Source organism: Diabrotica undecimpunctata, chromosome 8, assembly GCF_040954645.1.
Source record: "Diabrotica undecimpunctata isolate CICGRU chromosome 8, icDiaUnde3, whole genome shotgun sequence".
In the NCBI taxonomy this organism is placed as follows: Eukaryota; Metazoa; Arthropoda; class Insecta; order Coleoptera; family Chrysomelidae; genus Diabrotica; species Diabrotica undecimpunctata.
Window position 1 is genome coordinate 99,789,736 of NC_092810.1, and position 23,652 is coordinate 99,813,387.

At 32.7% G+C, this 23,652-nt stretch overlaps 1 protein-coding gene across 5 annotated transcripts in view; it reads right to left on the reverse strand.

Annotated features, from left to right (window-relative positions):
- LOC140447799 (ubiquilin-1-like) overlaps window positions 1-23,652 on the reverse strand; it is a 173,041-nt gene that overhangs the window by 35,267 nt on the left and 114,122 nt on the right. For all 5 annotated transcript variants that reach the window (XM_072540663.1, XM_072540664.1, XM_072540665.1 and 2 more), the window contains 4 exons: window positions 18,127-18,183; window positions 15,457-15,500; window positions 11,458-11,530; window positions 1,879-1,989 (listed from right to left, as the gene is read on the reverse strand). In XM_072540663.1, coding sequence (XP_072396764.1) covers window positions 1,879-1,989; window positions 11,458-11,530; window positions 15,457-15,500; window positions 18,127-18,183 — 285 coding nt within the window. The remainder of the gene's footprint in view (window positions 1-1,878; window positions 1,990-11,457; window positions 11,531-15,456; window positions 15,501-18,126; window positions 18,184-23,652) is intronic.

Genomic DNA, 23,652 nt, shown 5'->3' on the forward strand with positions numbered 1-23,652 from the left:
TTTCGGTAATTAGTGAGTTTCTATCGTTTAATTCCATCATGGATATTATGCCTAGGAAGCGTGAAAAGATTATCACGTTAAGTAAACACACTTCTATGTCACAAAGAAAAATCGCAAGAACGTGTGGAGTGAATCAGGGAGTAGTAAACAAGATTTTAAGCGTAAACGAGAAACGGGTTCAATGGATGTGAAAAGGTTAAGAAAACGCGGATGAAAGAGAAAACAACACCAACAGATGAAAGATTTTTAGTTCGAAAGAGCAAATTGAACCCAAACACGAGCTCTAACAAGATCTAGCAACATCAGGTGTAGTGATTCATGACTCAACTATTCGGAAAAGACTTTTGGAGAATGGTAGAAGGTAGAGTAGTAAACAAGAAACGGGTTCAATGGATGTGAAAAGGTTAAGAAAACGCGGATGAAAGAGAAAAACAACACCAACAGATGAAAGATTTTTAGTTCGAAAGAGCAAATTGAACCCAAACACGAGCTCTAACAAGATCTAGCAACATCAGGTGTAGTGATTTATGACTCAACTATTCGGAAAAGACTTTTGGAGAATGGTAGAAGGTAGAGTAGTAAACAAGATTTTAAACGTAAACAAGAAACGGGTTCAATGGATGTGAAAAGGTTAAGAAAACGCGGATAAAAGAGAAAAACAACACCAACAGATGAAATATTTTTAGTTCGAAAGAGCAAATTGAACCCAAACACGAGCTCTAACAAGATCTAGCAACACCAGGTGTAGTGATTCATGACTCAACTATTCGGAAAAGACTTTTGGAGAATAGTAGAAGGGCAATGCGTCTACAGAAAGAACAGCTTCTAACTGAACGAATGAAAAAACGAAGTCTATTGTGGGCCAAAAAATACTCTTATTGGACTGCATTGGAGAAAAGTCCTATTTAGAGATGAAATTCACTTTATAGTTCAGGGACAGCGGTCGAAATTCCTAAGGAAGTCTGACAATAAAAACCTTACACCATCTCATATTGATCAAACCATAAAACATCCAGTCAAAAAAAATGCTTCGAAGATGTTTTTCACACATCGAGGTTGGATCTTTGGTACCTATCGAAGGCATGATGAACAGCCAAAAATACAAATCTATGTTGGAACAGCGTTTAGACACAGATCTCCAAAAATTTCAGCCCCAAGGAGGAGCGATTCTTCGATAGGACTCTGCTCTTTGTCACAAGGCGAAGCAAATAATGGATTTTTTTAAAAATAAGAACACTAATGTTTGAGATCGGCCGGGTAATTCGCCAGACCTCAACCCTATTGAAAATTTATGGGCCATTTACAAAGCTAGACTGCGTAAAATCGACTGTAATACAAAAATAAAAATCGTAGAATATATATGTGTAGTCACAAGTTCGAAGAATCTATGCCAAAAAGGGTAAAAGCAGTAATTGCAGCCAAAGGGGGATATATTTCCTGCTAAATGATGTAAGTTTACCTTTATAGTTGTGTCAATATATTTTTTCTAAATAAACTGTTTTTTCATTAAACCAGCCTATGATTCCATTAATTCGCACAGTACTGTATATATCCTCCCGTTTCCGTCAGTTCTTTAAATAGTTAAGTGTAGTGGGGTGTAGTGTTTTTATTTTTGTCACAATTCTGCCTTTACTACGCAAGCTCTCGTAAAACGTGATAATAGTAAACAAAGTAGATGTATCTAAATTAATTCATCAATTTCATTCAACAACGGCCGCTGCCTTTACAAGCAGCCCTATAATGAAAATGCTCCCAAACATCAAAATCCAAACATTTCAGTAATATCCGTTTTCTTTTGTCCGTCAAACAAATATCCAATCTCGTACACAGCGTTCAGGATTTATTAAAAATGAAAAAAAAAATGGGAAAAAGACTTACCTCTCGGATTTCTTTGATTTTTGATCCGCCTTTGCCAATAACGCATCCCGCCTGGCTCTGATGAATCATCATTCGCAAATCCAGTTCATTTCCGTTGGTAGTTGCGCCATGCTGGAAAATAAGATTCGTGTTTAAGTATTCCTTTATAGGTACGATTCGTTATTATAATTAATATAAAAGTTATTGATTTCGATAATTGATATAGAAGACATCCAGTCAAAATTAAATTTCATATATAAGGGTGGGTGAATTTATTCATAAAATTGAATACTATTTATCATATTTAGAGAATTATTAAATTTTTAGTCTTTTTTCGTACAGACACTGATATCAGTATTAATATTAATTAGTATTAATTATTCAATGTTTTCGAAGAGTTAGATAGTAGCTAAATGATAAACTGATCGATATTTTCCTTAAAAACAAATCATTGAAGATAATATTCTGAGAATTATAGCAAATTTATATCTCCAACAAATTAAGGTAGATAATAAGTATTGCCAAAAATTCAATATCCAGAGAGTTCGACAGGGGTGTTTCAGTCAATATTTAGGCTGAACATCTTATAGGCGAGCTGTTTACCCCTATAAGCAGAGATTTATGTATTTATTATATTTTTTTATATTATTAAGTTAAAATGTATTTTTTTATTTTTTCAAGTGGGTCGGAAATTGATATTATCAAATAACAAAAACACAATTTTCCGAATCGCTTCGAGTAAAATTTTTTTTACGCGGATATCATCGAAATAGGTAAATATTTTTTTCTATCTTGGCAATTTTTTTAAAAATCCCTCCTTTTTGAGTTATTTGTAATTTTTTGTTGAATATATGCATTGATTAGTGATTTTTAGGATTTTTTTTTCTAAAAAAACAGTAAATGAATTGCTATTCTATAAAAAGCTTTATAATCTTTAAACCTTTGAGTACAGGTAAGGATATTTGGGGAAAGGATATTTGGGGAAAGGATATTTGGATAAGGATCAACGGTTTCTATCTTGCTGAGAACATGGAACCACATATATTTCGAATTTCTAAGGTTGCGCTGATACAGTCGCTCGGCGTGTAGAAATTTTTGTTCAAATTTAAAACTAGGTTTTAGCAAGATATAAACCACCTATCTTTGTCAAAATATTTTTATCTGTACGTGAAGGTTTAAAGATTATGAAGGTTTTTTTTTCTGTAGAATTGCAATTAATTCAGTAGTTTTTGGGAAAAAAATCCAAAAAATCAATAAATGGCATTTTTTCAACAAAAAATTGCAAATAACTCAAAAAGAAAGCATTTTCGAAAAATTACCAAGACAGAAAAAGTATTTTTTATTTCGATGAGATACAGTTAAAAAAAAATTACTCGAAGCGATTCAGGAAATTGTTTTTTTGTTATTTATAAGTTTTTTGTTAATAATTTCCGGCACACTTAAATTAAATTAAGAAATACTTAATTAAAAAAAACATATTTGAACTTGAAAAAATATATAAAATCGAATAAAAATTGTTTTTTTTCTGTAGAAATGTAAAAAAATACTAATTCCGTCTCTAAGCGTCTTTTTAGGGGTAAAGTAAAGCGCTCGCCTATTGTAAAAGCGATAGTAAAAACACAGAGAACGGTTTAATATACTCAATGACATTAGAAGTGTTACAACTAGAAGGAATAAATTGTTAAACTTAATTTTTTGGCAACAGAATGACAACATTTAAAAGATGCTATGATAACAATATCAATGTTTTATCTTTGCTACTTTTTGTAAAAATAAAGTTTTACCTTTAAATTTTTTTGTGAAGATACCGATTTGTAAAAACCGGTTTGTATAGAAAGTTTTAGTTTTTATTCCTCATTCTAATTGTATTTAGTGTAAGTAAATGCCTCGAGTTCGAAGACATCAAAATTACCACTATGTAAGAGATTTTGATAGGGACAGAATTATTGCGTAGAGATATGGGTTTGTTGTATCGCGAAATAGGCCGTCGCGTTAATTGTACGGCAATGACGGTTATGCGTGTCTGTCGTGTGTGGACAAACGAAGGTATAGGAACACGAAGAAGACCTACTGGTCAACCGAGGCGTACCACAGAGCGTCAAGATAGGCGCTTTAGATTACTTGCTCTGCGAGACCGTTTTGCGACTACGCGTCAAATTGCTGACCAATGGTTTGGAGTAGTAGGTAGACCTGTTAGTATGCGTACACAATATCGTCGCATTCGAGCCTTTAGACTGGTTTCATTCCGCCCACGACTAGTACTTCCTTTGACTGCGGATCACTGTCATCAACATTTGAATTGGTGCAGAGAACGGCAGCATTGGGTGGCAGAATGGCATAATGTAGCATTCAGCGATGAATCAAGATTCTGTTTAGGAATGCATGATGATCGTAGGATGGTAAGACGCCGCCGTGGAGAGCAACGAGATATCGGGTTTGCTGTTGAGAGACATGTACACAGGACAGTTGGAGTAATGGTTTGGGGGGCTATTGCCTATGGTAGCCGATCACCACTTGTGTTTATTCGAGGCAATATGACAGCTGCGCGTTATATTGATGACATCTTACAAACCACTTTACTGCCTTATTTCGACGGACGTCGAGATGTCCTTTTTCAGCAAGACAACGCGCGTCCCCGTATTGATCGTTAAACTATGGACTTTCTCCAATAAGCTGGCCTTAATGTTTTGCCGTGGCCACCCCGTGCTCCGGATTTAAATCCTATCGAACATGTATGGGATATGATGGGAAGGAGACTGTCCACTTTGCACCACCCTCCACAGACTCTGGCACAGTTAATACATGAAGTTCAAGTTGCTTCGAACAAGGTGCCACAAGCAGACATCGATCATCCCATTTTGTCAATGCCTAGACGTATACAGGAGTGTATTCAGCTACGGGGTCGCCCAACACATTATTAATTTTTTTTTTGATTACTTGTTAATAAAAATTCTTGACAACGTTATCGTTTCATTCTTGATGTAAATCTACCATGTTGCCAAAAAATTAAGTTCAAGAAATTATTCCTTCTGGGTGTAACACTTCTAATGTCACTGAGTATAATTAACCGTAGAAAACTGATTGGCAAATATTTTTAAAGAAGCTTTGACGTCGATAAAACGAAAAAACAAAGTTATAAAATTACTTCACAAACTAATCTTATTTTATTTACTCTTTGTTAAGAGGATTCTTGAACAGCGTAGTCTTCAATAAAAAAACATGCACAAGATCCTGTAAAAAAAATACGATTATACCGTTACCATTTCTTGAACAAGGAACGTTACTTTACTAATAAAGTGCTCAATAAGGAATATTAAATGCAGATGTGTCCCTCCCTCAGCTTCATAAAATTACGTACACGGGTTGTGTGTAATACACGAATGGAGAATCCTTCAGCGAAAAGTTATTTCAAAAGAATATTATTAGCAACAGGTTTTGTCTAGTCTAACGAATCTTACAAAATAAGACCTATCCTCTGTAATTATAAAAGGCTTAAATTAAATGGCAGGTGGGGCATCACCAAAACTATTAAGCAAGGAAAAATCTTTAAATTCTTAAGAAATTTACTAGCTTTTATCAAGAACACAGGACTTCTTGGTACAGTTTAATAGATAGACAGGCCTTGGTATAAAAATCTCGGGACCAGGAGACAATTAGTATCCCGCCTAATTCAAAAAGAAAAAAGGCGCGTGTAGTTAATTTCTTTTCCCAATAAATAATGTCTGATGACGCCAAAAATAATAATATAATAAATATATCCTGTCACTCAAAACTATAAAATATATGAGTTATTTTTAAATGGTCGTCCAAACCTGTATTTTTATTTGCAAAAGGCATACAAGAAAGAATGAAGCAACATTATAAAAGGCTCAAGACACTAAATTAAGTATAACTCTTTTTAATAAGAATAAACCACAATTTTTAATCAAAAATATGTTATATTTAAAGTTTCTATTTCCACCTAGGAAAATTCGCAAAAATCCAATGTGGAAATCAAAACGTCAAATATAAGGTATTTTATAAACGTATTAAAGTAATTACAATTATTGTGGTTTATTCCTATTAAATACAGAAGGCAAAATGAGACTCAAATGAATCTCAATTTGTCATGACAATGGTGACGATTATCCCGATCTGAAATCCGGAACATCAAATAAAGAATTTATTATATATGTATTTGTTTATTCTCAGCAAGATATCGAATAACCACACGCTTATAAAGTCCTTCACGGTATTTCTTTTGGTATTTAATTGGATATAACTGTCTTTATCTATTTTATAATTCATGTAAAAATAATAATATGCTCCAATCTCTTTCTAACGCGACTAAAATATCTGTAACAGGTAGGTGGGTGATAAATTTTAAAGGCAGTTTGAGCACTTCCAAGTTGACAGTGTCGTTAAGCCGGAAATTAAGATTTGTCTCTAGAGATTCCACCTCTTTCCCAGGCTTAAAATCAAATTGCTGTTTTCTGTTTCACGTCCGATCCAAAATATAGTAAGGGAGATTGGCAGTTAATTTTTTTTATTAACGCTATAGGGATATAAGTGTTCATAATTCTGAAAATTATATTAAAACATGAATCTAAAGGGTGATTCATTTAGAGGTACTTTTTTTGGTGGTGATTTGATCGGAGATCGTGCATGAATACTGTCGAACTGGCATTTCGCTTTTGTTCAGTATTTTTTGACATTTCATGATGGAAAGACTTAGCCTGACACTACGCCTAGAAATGAATAAGTTGTATTTTGAAAATGAGAGTTCTGTGAGGAATGTGTTTCGTGCGCTTAGCGCAATTTATGGTCCACATAATCGGCCTACGGAACGTACAATTCGCTTTACAATTAGTAAGTTTGAAACCCAGTTTTCATTATTGGATAACACGCGACCAAATAGACCACATTCAGCACGTACTAAAGAAAATATAGCTGCGGTAACGGATAGTGTACTCGAAAATAATGAAGAATCGATTCGTCGCTGTTCTCAACAGCTTGGCGTATTTTACGTAAGGATCTTGGTTTAAAAGCATACAAAATTCAATTAGTGCAAGAGCTGAAGCCGACCGACCTTCCGAGTCGTCACCGTTTCAGTCGATGGGGTCTTGATAAGCTTTCAGAAGATCCACTGTTTTCTAAAAAAAATTTGTTTTCAGATGAGGCCCATTTTTGGCTTAATGGGTACGTTAATAAACAAAATGCCCGTATTTGGGGTGATGGACAACCCAAAGAGGTTCAAGAGTTGCCATTACACCCTCAAAAAAACAACTGTTTGGTGTGGTTTATGGGCTGGTGGAATCGTTGGTCCATATTTCTTTAAAACAGAGGTAGGCCTGAATGTTACTGTGAATGGAGACCGCTATGGTGACATGATACCGGACTATTTGGTACCTGAACAAGATTTGGTTAAAACAAGATGGCGCCACTTGCCATACAGCCCGTGAAAGCATGGCTTTACTGCGAGAACGATTCGGTAAACAAATTATTTTACGCATTAGACCAGTAAATTGGCCGCCTAGATCCAGTGGCATCTCACCTCCAGACTCTTTCTTTTGGGGCTACCTAAAGTCCAAAGTCTACATGAATAAACCAGGTACGATTAAGGCATTGGACGCCAATATTACTCGAGTCATTGGTGAAATACCAATCGAAATGCTGGAAACAGTCATCGAGAATTGGAACTTCAGAATGAACCAACTTAATCGTAGTTATGGCTAACATTTAAAAGAAATTAGTAGAAGTAATTGTAAAAAATGGTTCTTTTGTATGATAATAAATATTTTCAAATAAAATTTATTTTTTCATTGTTTTTTCTTGTTGAGATAAGTACCTCTAAATGAATCACCCGTTATTTATGTAAAATGAACCGAAATTGTAGAAATTGGTTTTCTTGAATACGTTCAAACCAAATGGCTTATGTAATAAGAAGGAAAACTTAAGTCTTAAGAAGAATCAAGAAAAGGTGGGTTGTGGATTAATCATCGACGTCCAACGTTGATGTATCTTGCACACTGGCATTTGGTTGGTTGAAGAGTACATTTGGTACATTTACCAAGCCAGTTATTAAACCTGGTCTATTAATTAAACCAGAAAATGTTTCTTTCACTTTCTTGGCGAAACTTTATTTCAGAACGGTCCCCTGTGCGGCATATAACTTTTTTATAGCATATACAATATGCAGATAACGTCAAACGGCGCCGTCCGTATAGACTGAGGAAAGATATGACGCCATACGGCAGTTTCCGCAAGTGTTGCAATACTTCCCTTTATTTTCCCATACATTCTTATTTGAAACAACCGCCTCCCATAACATTATTGATAATAGTTGGTAATAGTGTAACAAATCTTACGACTTGGCCACCATAATATACCCAAAACAAAGAATCCAATCTCTCGCCGAAATAATTTTTCGACATGACCATCTCCAAAACAGATAACTCTTTGATTTTAGTTAAATGAAATTTTCTGAGGAATATTTGGTGACATCTGTAAATATAGTTTCTGGCGTCACACTGCAACAGGATATCCCCCCCGACAATTTTTTATGTCACAGCCCAGGAGATGTAGTAAACGTAGACGCCAAAACATTTACAGTAGAATATCTTAAAACGGCCGTGTTTGAAGTCATAGGAAATTAATATTAAAAATTAAATTCAACTGAAACCAGAGAAGAAAAAGACAACTACGTACGGTATTTTAATTTTAATTATTATTGATTGCATATTCAAATCTTTCTAGTGTAATTTATCTATTTCCTAAGCCATCTTCATCCTAATTAAAATATTCATTTCACTTCGTGTATTTGGTAATATAATGCTTGAAGGTTTCACATTTTATTTCCATGACGCTGCGTAGAAAAATGTTTGGGTTATCTCTATTGCCAGGCAAGGAAACATTCCAGTTCTATTTGTTTACGTACAAGTGATATGTATAACTTGTTATACATATTGTTATTTATAAACATTGTACCTTTTCGTTTGCTGTGTTTTTGCTATTAACTTTTACACATGAGCCTTTCAACTCTTCAAGACAAGATATGTTCTTTTATTCTTAATCTGTTATTATCTACCTTTCGATTAAACAAACATTTACAATATTATTTTTATCTGTTAAAAAGAGAATAACTGATTTTAGTTTTAAAGAAAATCTTCTCTTTGATCGCTGTACTATTTATTGACCTTCTTTAGATTGTACATCAAAACTCGATCTAGAGCGGTGCTCCAGCATTTCCTTTCTATTTGGGCCATTGAAATCCAATTTAAAATTCATGTTCTCCTTACAAGGTTGCTAGAAATCTGCAGTCGGAAGAGCAATTTCAGATTTTTTATTAAAATATAAGCAGGGGGAAATTTTATTTTGGATACTTATATACTTACAGCAGATTTTTTAAATAGATGTTTCGTTAATGTTTAAAAACGTTTATAATGTTTTAAAGTCATTTAATTAAATAATTTCTATTGTGGTAATTTTTTATAATTCCTGTTATCACTTTCTTCATCATAGATATGTAAGGGAGCATAGTAGTCGATAAACCTCACTAGATTATATCTCTATATTTAGTATTCCTTTATTGAAACAGCAAGCAAAATTTATAACTTTTTCAAATTGGGTCTTGATATTATGGAATCGTTCGAGTCTTTTCACACCTGTAGATTGTTTGATCAAAATATTTTCCTGCAAATTTTAATTTTGCTGCTCTAGGTTTCTCTGGCGGTCTTTTTCCTGTTGTAAGACACGGCTTCTTCTTCCAATATGCATACATCTGATCCCAACAGAATCGTACTCCTCATCCGGTGTATTGCATAATATTCTTGCAAGCGTAAAAGCTAATTTCCAGCATCATGTGCAGGATCTTCTTTCATGTTATTCGTGTCTTTAACCTTGCATGTGTGTCTTTCACTTATTTCTGTTTCTATTTTTTTCAGTAGTATTTTGATTTTTAATATTTCTGGTCTTGTTTAAGTCTTTGAAGGCCGCTTTTCTCTACTAGAGTGCATCGTCTTCATAGCGCAGACGTTCTCCTTTATAGTATCTTTTGCAATATTTAAGGTATAAAGAATAGAGACCATCGACCTACCGACCATCTGCTGCTACTCTTAATACACCTTCAAGCTTCATTGTTCACAATCAAAAGTTATCAGCATCGAATTCATTCGAGAAAATACAATAATGCCCGAAACATTAGTATCACATTGTTTGACGACTAAGCTGTAATCTTAAATTTAGTTAATCTTAAACGAAAATTTTTCAATATTTAAAAAGAGAGATTTTCCAAAATTTGTAACATAAATAAAAGATTTTCTACAGGGAATTATTATGCAAATTACCCAGTATCTCAGGTTGATTTCGATAAACTTTCAACAAACGAAAACAGAACGGGAAGAAAGTCTTAATTTTCAAGAAACCTCGCCCAATTTACAAAGTTATTTCGTCGTCGTCTTGACTACTTTATCCGGAAAATTCATTCAAATAAAGAGCTTCGAGCTTTTCAAATTAGTACTATATTAATCCTGTTTAACTTTGTTAAGGAATTCCTTTTTCATGGATTGAGAGCTCTATCGGAGGAAGATTCACCCTCCCTTTGAAATCGCTCATTTACATAATTCTCAATGGCCTAAATGGGCGCGTGTGTAGTTATTTGTAAAATGTGACGAAATGAAAATTACATATTAGGTCACAAATTGTAATATATTTTTCATCAAATTCGAGGTAAAATGGCATTTAGATCATTAGTGCCCAATAAGTTGTTGCCATCGTATAGGTGATACATCTTATAAGTAAAAAGACTGTGTAAAACTGTATGATGTTTAAGTTCACTTGGAACTTTGATTAATAATTCTTAAAAATTAACGTTGAAAACTTGAAATACTTCAGATACAAAAACAAATTCATGGGATGTATAGCGGAATGCCAAAAATGGACCGAAAAAACCGCAGAAAAAACAATGTAATTAATTGTAGTGAACGTTTCTTAAATTGTTGTCTTGATTGAGAAATTGGTTGCAATCAATCGTGTCTGGTGATGTGAGCTGGATATCGTTTTAAGGCGAGCTGGATCTGGAAGACAAAGGGCGAAAACTATTGATTATAGTTTTATTGTGCTTTTAAGAGATCTCCATTTAAAGTATGTTCCATTTTTACCTTCTCTTAAAGTGCAAGGATATTTAAATAAGTCAGACGACAGGTAAGGAGACTCGCGAAAAATCTTTTAATCTGGAGGAGGCGTGCCAAAGAACCAATATTTACACGTAGTCTTCAAAGAGCTCTTCTGCAGTTTGATCATCTGATGGGAGAGGAGTGAAGAGTGAGTATGATATCGAGTTCACCATCTCTAAAACGGATTTTCAAGGTATTTATGTCATGTGACAGGTGTTTTTCTACGGAAACTTCTCCGATTTGCGGAACATAATGAGAATTAATAATAATAACTGATATTAGACAAAAAAAGGAGCAAAAAAGATACAAAATAAATTTTACCAGCTAAGTTTTGATAAAATGGTAGAAAAATTAGTACATTAGACAAATTTATTCTCAGTAAAGACGAAACCACTTAAGACAACTGATAAAATCTAGGGCTAAAAGTCTAGTAAAATATTTTACTTACCGCTTCCAATTTGGGTACTACGTCCTGGACGATGTTGCAGACGGAGTCCATGTCTGAAGATAGCGTTAAAATCCTGTAAAATAATTACTTTTAATATAGGTTGGATATTTTCCAAAAGGAGGAACGGATCCTCATATATATACCAAAGCTCCAAACTTATTGATTCTACTGAACATCTTAAGCTGACAATTACTTTGTTTTGACTGTTGATGTTTCGACAATGCAATTTTGAGCCAATATAACAAGTACTCGAGCTTTATTGTAACCGTACTAGTAGCAAATTATTGTTATAGTTCCTTTGTGTCGTCTATTAAAAAAGTCTATTGTTTTTAAAGAAAAAATATTTCAGAAAGCTAGCCGTTTACGCATCAGTTTTGGAGTTACCACCTAATCACTCATTTATGATAAAACAATTATCCTCTAGGTAATACACTACCAGTACCACAAAATCCCTCACCAATATAGTTTTTGAGAACCACATTGATGCAAGCAAAGCGTGACAAATGCAACTGGCGGCAGCAACTCCAAAGTAGTTTAGGAACCTTTTGCCGAGGTTCACTGGTACTGCTTATTTTAATAGATACCGTATTTTTTATACAGTAAGCATGGAAATTAAAATATCTTTTTTAATTAATACAGCAATTTTTAATACTGTATCTAAATCATTTCATTTCTTTATTTATTCTATCTGCTATTCTATTATGGCATACGGCCACTCTATAGAAAATCATGGTACTTCAAAAGAAGATCAAGTGACATCCATACCAGGGCGACTAAAAATTATTCTATTAAATACTGATGAACTTGCTGTCGAATTTAATATTTTTAGTATCAGTAAGTTTGCAACTTCAATATACAATTTCGTAAGCTGTTTATTTTAATTGATGTGTAGAAAGTAAAAGTGTGACCAAATAAAGGACACTTGATACTCAAGGAATATAGGAATTATATAAAGGGTGCACCCAAACAGATTTTACAACTTCTAGCTAGTTTCCCTTATGAAGAAAAGTTGATAGACATTTATTAAAATCAATATAATGTTTGCTTGAAATGAAAAGAGTTTATGTAAAAACACATATAGTGAAAAGTATAAGGAACACAAGGAAAACAGTGAATATGAGTTCTAATTTACAATGATACCATTAAAAATAACTAAGACAGATATCAGTTGATGGTAGAAAATACGCGTGAGATAGCAAACTACTTGATTTCATACATTAACATGAATCATTCTAGCTCGTGAAATTTAAAATATTCGCCATTTACTAGAAGTCTTACATCTTAGAAGAATTTCGGTTCCAGTTTAAGTGGGCGAGCAACGATTATTTTTTTGTCTCTCTTCCTGATTGTGTTATTTATCCTGGGCTCAAATTTTATATACCACATAGATTTTTTTGCGCGTATATTAGGTACCTATGAAGTAAAAGTTAAACTCTTAATTTGAGGGTTGGTCTCCGCATTCGCGTAATGTGTGAGCTCCTGGTTTATCTTATCAGGTGCTATAATATTTTATGCATACTGGCAATTTGTGGTTATATTAACTGATTTGGAGTCGAACTGAAATCGAGTGGCAGAAAATTCTAAAAAATGCTTCGTAGCGTAGACGATAGGAACTATGGCTTAATTCGACTGGAAAGTTCTTGGTTACACGTAACTAAAAATTTATATTTTCCAATTCTTTCAAATATTGCACTTTTTCATATCCTTCGTTTATATTGTGTGTGCGGTTGTTTATTTTTGAATTCATGTTTTGTATAGTCATATTTTCCTACGATCCTTTAAAGATACATGATCCTTTGGGGTACATGCACAAAATTTGTCAAAGAGTACCTTAGGAATTTTTACATTTAAATAACTAAGTTGTTTTTATTGTTATGGTTTTGGATTAGTTATAGTCAAATATATCTTGATCCCTCTGACCGCATTAAGCATTATTTTATTGGGATTTTAAAATGTGTATGTGATTTTTTTTTGATGGCATATATTAGTATAAAATTTAGTAACCTGTAAGGAAAAATTAGCACAGAATTATATAATTAAAAGAAGCTTTACCATCATAAAGCGTTACTCAATTTGAAAAGTTTTAAAGAAAATTTACCGCTAATACTGGCAATTAATAATTTAAAAGAATTTATTCGTACACTTAGACGTGAAGTGACAACTAGAATCAAGTCCAAATTGAGTGACGTGTATTTTCTGTATGATTTGAAGACTAGTTAGGGGAACCTGTATGGCCACCTAGCAGACATTCCGGCATTATTACTGGTTGCACCGCGGTTTGGAGAGGTCGAAGTTTATTTATAGCAAACAGAATTGTTAAACTATAGATTACTTTTTATGAACAAAAAACTATGGGTACCGCTGATTTTATCAAAATGATTATCTATTTATATACAAATTAGCAAAGCAATAAATAATTACCTGTCTAGCTTTTCTAAAAGATAGCTGGCGTTAATCCTGAGGGATTCAGATATCTACGCTTTATTCGGTGTTCAGAGAGAGTTATAAACTTAATTATGTATGCAAAACGCTTACAAAGTAGTCTGGTGATGACTCCACTCTACTGGGGTTGCTAGTCCTTAGACGAAGTGTCTGTGAGGACTTGTTGATAGCAACTAATTAAAACGACATTAGGACAGAAGTCTGAACAAAGCAGTCCCTTATGACGAATGTTCTTCACCCATCAATACTCCATAAGCAGATTCAAATCAGACCCCTTCTACAAACTATTCATAAACACACAATAAGGTTAATCCCTGACTGATATATATTTCCTTCATTCACATACCCAGATAATTCACATTAATTACATTTTTTCCAACAAACTCTCAAGGTAAATCACACTCTAAATTCCAACATATTGATGGTTGCAACTGTATGATGAATCAAATTTTAATTATACATATTGTTGGCTACATTTAGACACATACCTCCGGTTACATTGAGTGCTTTTGTTCAGACTTCCGTCCTAATATGTCATTTTACTCAGTTGCTATCAACAAGTCCTCACAGACACTTCGTCTAAGGACTAGCAGCCTCAGTGGAGTCCCTACATTACCATGTGATCAAATCTTTTTATAACTTAAACATCATAGTTTTTAAATATCAAAGATGCAATTCATCTACTAGATTTAAAGGGTTTTTACCCGAGTATATTTAAAGGCTTCAAACATTTGTAAATCCAGTAAGCATTAAACCACATTTATGTAATAACCTTGGTCAAAACTTTAAACTTTCACGTTTGCTTTAATTAAAGTAGTTATACTTATTTTAGGATAGCACTGATGATGGAAAAGTTATTTCGAAAACGTTCTGTTATGTAGCCCAATAGGGTTTTTATATTAATATACTTTTGATACGAAAAATTTTTTAAATAAGAACTTCTAGAAAATGAGTGATAATTATGTACATAATTTCTGAGTAGTTAAAGATTGAAATTAAAAATCTATTATTGCCGTTGTATCATATTTTCTGTGCTTTGCATAACAAATGAGGATAACAGCAAGTTTATTACTCTTTCCTATTCTTTAAATAGTTTTACAGTATTTCCAATTAAAAATTGTGATAATCTAAAATAAATACCTAGTTGAAATATTTTTTTAATCGCCTTGTACAGTGCTCATACTTATTGATGATTACGGTGATTAGTATAATTTTTGTACATAGTATAGTGATATTTATTTAATACAGCAGTTCCCATAAAATTTTACAAAGCACAGAATAAATTTTATAAGACACTGTGCTGAAATTGTTCCATCATTTGTTAGCGTTTACCATATAAAAATAGTGTTCATCTGCGCTATTGACTAATTAAATGGCTGCATAGGATATTTCTGTTTTATTGGACAGCATATTGTTGAATCTCATTATAAAAAAGTTTTACAAATGAAGGAACAGCAAATTTTATGTGTAAAATTAGTTTAAAGGCGGCCTAATATGCAGTGCAACCAGGGCCGGGGTGAGCACAACTAAAAAGAGATGTTGATTTAAAGTGTTTACCGTTCGGGGCCTGGGCAATCAGGGACAGTAATGGATGCTTTGTACTGTAGTTGGTGGTTGTAGTTCACGGCAAAATGGTGGAATCAGCGAGTCGGGCACAGGGTGGACATCACGGCCAAGGACAGAAGACATTAGTTAACTTTTATAGGCTGGTGGAAGAGTGCTTAGACATGTATCTACCACCATGTTTTTGATAATCGCACATAAGCATTCCTCCCGTTAGTGGCCTCTTCTTTAAGGGAATTTCAAAATGGATTCAAGTCTTCGAATTGCAGGGCTATTTTAATTCGGCAGCGTATGTGCGATTCGTCAAATGCATGTCGGTGGTAAATCCATGAAGCACTCTAAAGCTGTAATAAAATTGGGGCGAGTACTGACAAATAGTACTTGGGTACTCTTAGTTTTATGAGCCTGTCAAGAGAAAGGGTCTTAACTATTAGTAACTAAAACAAAAAAACTAATGGTCATCAAATAATCACGCTGTAGAGAAAGCAGATTTTAAAAAATGAGAAAATTCATATAGTTAATGTTTTCTGGTAGCTAATACAATTTTATTTGATAAATCATTAAAATTTAATGGTTTCTTAGGTTGTCACAAAATTTATTTACTCATCTATGATGGCAGTTCCAGTAGCACTGTCTTCATAAGTACTTCCAACATGTGTACGCACGCCTATTTATGGGTTGAAACAGAATTGTCTCTGGTTCCGAAGAGCCATCTCAATTTATCAATTTCTATACAAGCTTTAGTTAAAATAATTACTCGTATTTTGCAGGTTTAGCATACACAAGGACTACAATATGTCCAAGATGGTTAAATCAAGGTAGATGATGTCTTCAAAGACACTATATTGGTTGGAAATAAGGTAGTAAAATATATGGACATTCGTGTTCTCAACGGCACTCTACAGATATCATCTCTGTAAAATTGGAAAAATGCACCTAGCAACATGTAGATTCTGCAAAAATGCAGAAGAAATGGTCCAATATATTGTTTGCTACTGCAGTGAAATTGATAGCAAATATCATAGCTGGAACGTCTTTTTAGAACCGAATTAGACTAAAAGCTCTTACGGCTCTATACGGACCAGTGAAAATAAAAACGGAAGACTTATGTTTAAAATAGATGTTTAAAATGTTCTGTTAATGTGACCTGTATATATGTAGTTTTTTTATGTTCAAATAATAATACATAGTAATAATAAATTCTGGTTCTTAAACATTCTGTAGATTGGCTATTATTAACTTTTGAACAATTTTAAGAATATAATTTATCAAATCTGCTTTGTAAATTGGTCTAATTTATTAGAACGAAATACGTAAAGTAAATTTTGTGACATTTAATAAAAAATATAGTTTTTTGCCCATTATTAAAAAGTTTAGAAATAATCCAAACAAGCTGACTAACAAACGAACAATCAAAACATTGAATTTTCTCAGTTTTTTGCTAGTAACTCTCTACAACTATATTCGCAAAAAAACTAAAGAAAAAATATTAGTTAATAAAAAAGTTCTATGGTATCTCACAATTTTTACTATTTATGACATGTATACACTGGCGTATTGAAGACAATCTATTTTCAATGGCAACTTAGAGAATAAATTAATAAATAAAGTAAAATAGAAGAATTCCAGTAGAAAAAATACAGAAATATTACGAAAATACCAAATTAAATTTAAAAAAAAAGTTTCTGAAAAAGTATACGAAATATGACTAAATCAAAAGAGAAAATAACAAATTACTTGACAGAGAGAACAAAACTCACATTGAAGAAACATTTAGACATTGGAATGAGAACATTGTATAAATGGACACTTTTAGGTCAAAACAACATTCTTAAAAAATGTTCCTAAATATGCTTTATGTATGACAGTGAAAATGTTTCCGAACTTGAGAAGCACAAGAAATTAACCATGAAAAGTAAATGAAAATAGTTATGAGAATGTAATAAATAACGTAGTTTTGAACGTAAAGAACTATCCAATGACAAAATAGGTATAGCTGCTATCAATGTTACAGGTGTTATTCCTGAAGAAGCAATCTTGGTTCAGCGAATAAGCCGATTGATTTTGTTGTTTAAAAAAGTTTTATAAACTTCGGGAATTGCTTTGTTCGTAATTGCATTTTTTTGCTTACATTGTCTGTTCACCACATTTTGTTATTGGTCAAAATACGAGAGATAAGTGCGAAGAATTTGCATTAAGTTTAGCATTAAACTCGAGAAAAGTTATGGAGAAACTATGATGAGAAAGTACAGTACATAAAAGAATGGTTTTATCAGTTTAACAATGTGCTCACGTCTGTTGACAGTGAACAGCTATCTTCCAGTACGACACCGGAAAATATCAAGCGTGAGACATAAGATTTAAAAAAATATCGTTGGACTGTGAAGAACTAAGCCGAAAACGTGTGTTTCGAAAATGAGACTAGAATTTAAGAATGACTTGTGTGGGTTATGGGAAAAGTAGTAGGATCAAGCAATTTACTTATTTTAGTTAAATCATCGTTTATTATCTGAACCAAGATATAAGATAGTTAGTTCGTTTATCCATATCGAATAGAATAAGTAAAACCAGAGTTACGAACTACAATTAAATCCCTGCCCGTGAATTTACTGGGTCTTTAGCAAAAACTCTGACCAGAGATACCTCATTGAATTAAATACTGACCTGGCTTCTCAACTTCGTTATATTTGCGCCTCCCTTGCCAATTATTGAACCGGCAACCTGAAACAGAAAGTACTTAGATCTCGTGTTTTGTGTTATATCGAATTTGAAAATTTATAATCGAAATAGGGTTGAATTCAGTAGTATCGTTTACATGTTTAGAATATATTGATGTATGGACCCTAAAATTAACTTTTTGATAGATATTTTCATTCATATTTAATTCAAATAAATTACGATTATTGATTGATGAACTACGCTTTACGGTCTGAAATTATTTTTTTCTGGCATCTACATACTTTCTTCCTTAAACATTTCTCGAAAAATAGTAACTCCTCCCTAACGAGATGGACAGATGACATAAAAAGAGTGACTACAAATTGGATTCAGATGGCGCAAAATCGGACTAAGTGGAAAAGCATGCGAGAGGCCTATGTTCAGCAGTGGAAGTTAGAGGCTAGTTGATGATGATGATGATGTATAAGGCCGTCATAGTAGTACTCATAATCATAACTTATGTTACAAACAATAACAGATCAATTTTATAATTTGCTACGTCGTCCTATAAACATTCCAGTTTTATTTTAAATCGCAAGTCCGAACTGGTCTAACACAAAAACTTGTGTGCTTGTCCGGTTTATGCGACGTGTTTATCAGTTATACCTTTGTTAACAAAACTTTGCAGATATTGGTTTTTACATCCATGAATACTCCATTCATGAAGCAACAATTCCGAACAGATGCTAATCAGGGTCTCTTTATTCTATTCATTCGGAAAATGTGATCAGAACTCAATTGAGTTGAAATAGTAGGAATTTTTAGTGAGTTTTCGCGAACTGAATAGGTTTTTATGAATTTCGAATTGATAAAACAAACTGACAGAAGTAGAGTTGAATCGAGACCTGAAATATGAAAATTGAAAGAAGCATTTTAGGTAATTTTAAAGATAATTGCAAAGATATTACTGTATAAGAACATGAAGGACTTTGATACGAAAAGGTTTCAGAAGGCGGAAGAACCAATTTCCAAGTATCTATTAAGAGAATGAAATTTTAACAAAAGATTTTAAGTCGGTTGTATCCGAGAAGAAAACGATAAATACTAGTTAGTATTCATACGAAAATGATGAAAAATGAGCTATGAATGAAATACGCTGACAGCAGCGCATTATAGACAGAACAGTTTGGCAGGTCTAGCAGAGTCAGTACCACTAAATGGAATGTCCAAAATCAAGCTAGCAGTTGCAAGGAAGAAACATAAAGGTAAAAAACAATTCGATAAGTCAGCCATTAGACAAAAGGTTGGCCTGAAACATTTGTAGTGGTACAAAAATAAAATTACTATTCCGTTTTTATGGGTACCACAATTATTTGTAATAAAAATTACACTTTACGTTTGTTTTTTGACGTTTAGACTTCCATCCTGGAAATGGTTTTTAAAAAATATATTAAAAGATAGTTATTTAAGTATTATTTTTGAAAATACTCTTTTGAAAACGATTTCCGGAATGGAAATCGAAACGTCAAAAAACAAATGTAAAATGTAATTTTTATTGCATCAAAAAATGTTGTAGTACATATATTAAATATAAATATATTTAACTCAATAGCTCCTAAGTGATAGATTCGACGGTTACTTGATGGAATATTATAACAACAAAACACTGAAAACTTTTGTTTTCAACACTTCCACAATACTTATTATCACTACAGCCGTTTCGTCCAGAGTGCATTTCTCAAGTGATCTATTTTTGGTATGTGTTTACACTATATATAAGTTGAGGTGTGGAGAACGGTTTGTCTCAGATTGTCATTCAGAATGTCTGTATTTTTTTTTGTTTTTCTCCATAGATTCTAATAAAGATGGCTTAAGGCCTTTAATGTCAAGAATTTGAAATTCGTCATTAAAAGAACGATTATGGTCTAGAAGGTGAAATGCGTACGTAGAAACTGTTTTTCTATTATCGAAAGCCCGTTTATGTTATGCTACACGTTTGATAAAAGTTCTACCAGTTTGACCGATGTAAGTTATATAAATATAATATTTAACTTAGACATGTCACAAGAAAACCATTTCAGAACCTCTTCAAAAATTTGTAATTTGATGTCTCTGTATGGGCTCGAATCCATACAGTCTTAGGGTCGGCAACCTCCAAATTGGGAGTCTTACGTTGCCATGCAGTATCTGTTTTAAACTTTAACATCACAACAAAGATAAAATAAATAACAAATGTTATAACCATTTTAAGGGGTTTTTACCCACATATTAAGTGACTTGACTCATGTATACCTGGTAAGTATTTAACCACATTGCTTTTTTAACCTTGGTCAAAATTTAATCTTTATGTTTGTATTCACTAAAGTGCTAGTTTATTCCATGTAAATTCCGAAAACGTTGGAACGTTGATGTAGCGTGAAAGGGTCTTTTTAATTATTTACCTTTTATAAATAATTTTTAATAAAATTTTTGTGATTTATGGTAATACAGACAGCTACAGAAATTTTATTTTTCTTGTGGATTGTTTTATTTTGTCTGGGGTCTGTGATGTTTTTGTATCTAATAATACAGTGTCCACTCGACTTAATTTCTACTTTATGTAATATACTAAACGCAGAAGGTTCTCGGCATTTCATCATCATCATCGCCACTCCTGTCGATTCCTGGCAACTTCCCTCCATCTTCTATCCCTTCGCGGCATTTAAAGCCAATTTTAATATGAGTCATTAAAGCAGGTACCTCTTTTAATGAAATTCTAAAAAATTTCAATTTCGTGAACCGCGGTAATCCCAAGTGTCATGTCAACTTCATAAATAATATCGATTTCACTGCACTTTTCATTATTTTTTACCCTTTCCTATCTACCCTGCGTGACCCTCTTTGGGGAAATCAACATGTTTATCAGGAAACTGCAAGAATATGTCGTGAATCAGAAATGTAACGATCTGAAGACACGGAATATTTCGATGGAACAGGGTTTGTGTTTTCGTGAAAAACGAATCCGTGTTCAATCGGCGCCAAAAATGTGCAACGTTAATTGGACTTACTTTAACGGGTTGTCGAAAACAAATAATGTTTTAGTGTTACAGTGGATGATCAAAACTATTAGAACCACTTGACAAAATTTAATTAGTTATTTATACTCTGAAAAGAAATTACGTAGGGTGCTCATAAGTGTACCATGATATACTAATTGTACGAGCTGCAAGACACATACGCCGTTTACTAACAAGAAAATCAAAATAATATTGGTTCGCGACATTTTGATAGCTTCCGTATATTTTAAAAGGTAAATAGCCCAGTCTAGTTAAAAAAAAGTCGAAAAATTTTTCGCAGCTATCTGAAGCTTTTAAGATATAGGTGGGAATTACTAGATGAAGAATACATGAAAAAGTACTCGTATTTTTACCTTGCGTTTTTTTAAACAATAATTTATGGTCACTTTTTTATATCAAGAATATCTTTATTTTCCCGGTTTTAAAATTAAAGTTGAATTGATGAAAAATTTTACGCAGATATTTGTAAAAAAAGCAGTTTTTTGCACTAATTTATAAATTTTACTAATTGTTTTATTTACAAAATAAAATGTTATTACTACATTTGAACATCAAGGAATTACCGTCTTTTAAATTTGTGCGAAATTTCCCCCGATCGGTCAAATAGTTTAAAAGTTATTTATTATCCCTGGGGCTAAATATTTAAACTATTGAACTTGCTCTATTAATGATGCTAGACACATATAGCAAATTTCATAAGATTCTTTAAGACTTAAACTATCTCAGAAGTTAAATGCATATTGCGTTTTCATCGAAATTATTTACAAAATAAACGTTTGAAAAAGGGTTATGTTTTTTACTTATAAACGATTGTAATAACTTCTATATTTTTCAAGCTACAGACTTGTATGTACAACCATTGGATAGCTGGTAAAAAAACTCACAAAAAAAACCTATGGTCAATAGGAACGAAGTTAGGGACTATTTTAAAAAAAAATCATATCTCCATAGTTTATATACATTAAGAAGTAAAAGTTGCAAAAATTTTGAATGAAAATCCTAACTTTATATTGAAACTTATAGCTATAAAATTCATCCAATTTTTCGAAACTTACAGCCCTTCGAAACGAAGGTACTTTCGAAAGATCGACATAGGAAAGTGGAGGGAAAACTGTTTCAGCTCCGTTTTTTTTTCCGAGATCGGAACTTCAAATTGAAACACGTAGGAAAAATTTAGATTTTCTCGGCTTCCATTGCAGCTAGAAGCCCCTTTTTTTAATCTGGGGTAGCTCGTCGAAATATGAATAGCTACATAGTTTTCACTGGAAAATAAAGATATTCTTGATATAAAAAAAAATGATATATTGTTTATGTAAAATATAAGGGAAAAAACTTATAGACAAAAAATCAAATTGTGACCATAACAATCATTGTTAAAAAAAACGCAAAAGTAAAAATAAGAGTACTTTTTCATCTGTTCGTTATCTAGTAACTCCCACCTTTATCTTAAAAGCTTCAGATAACTGCGAAAAAGTTTGCCGTGTAATCCATATTTTTGCATAACCAGACTGGGCTATAATATTTACAATACGATTTAGCAACTAAAAGAAAATTTGGTCAGCACAATTTATCCAAATTCTTAATTATTTACTCTGTATCAGTGACGTTTCATGAAGGCATTTTAAAAGTATTGTCTACATCGAAATTTGATTTTTTCTGAGACTTATTTATATTGAAATATGAAAATAGGTAGGACAACGTTTTTTTTTAATAATTTGTTTAGATAATTAATGTCAAATAACAAATATAACGATTTTTAGTGAAAACAATTGTACTTTAGAAATATTTATATTCTGTTTTCTCTTGTTGTATTGCTCATCCAGGTATATCCGATATACCACCGTATTGTAGTCTAAGTAGACTTATCTTGACCGGCTTGGCTATTTTTAAAATATTAATAAATAATTGAATATAGTCCTACAATAAAAATTAATTTGTCTTCTGTGATTTACACTTATCATTATCATACGTAGCATATTTAGCACAAATTTAGTTAATTCATTCTTAACCGTCTTGGATAAATCATATATTACAACGATAATAGTTATTTATGTACCAAGGGTATTAAATAGATGTTTATGCCCAGAGGGCGACGATGTTACAATCCAGAGGGCCTCTGGTCCGAGGGTTTGTAAGTTGTCCGAGAGCATATACATCTATTAACCCGCAGTGCATACAAACTTTTATGTCATACTAGTTCGTTATTGCATCTACAAATAAATATGTTCTAAAAAATCCGAAAATTCGATTTAATTTTGACAATATATTTATAAGTAGACATTCTATCGTCCGTGTGATGTTGCTATGCTACGGAAATGCTGTCAAACGTGTAATTCTAAAACCGTGATATTTACCGCAAGATATTGTTGAGATCTTCTATCTTCTTGATTTTCTATCAGTCATAGTTGTAAAACATTCAACAAACGAGGTGGCTGTAATAAAATGTATTATCCAATACTATGACAGAGTTACGATC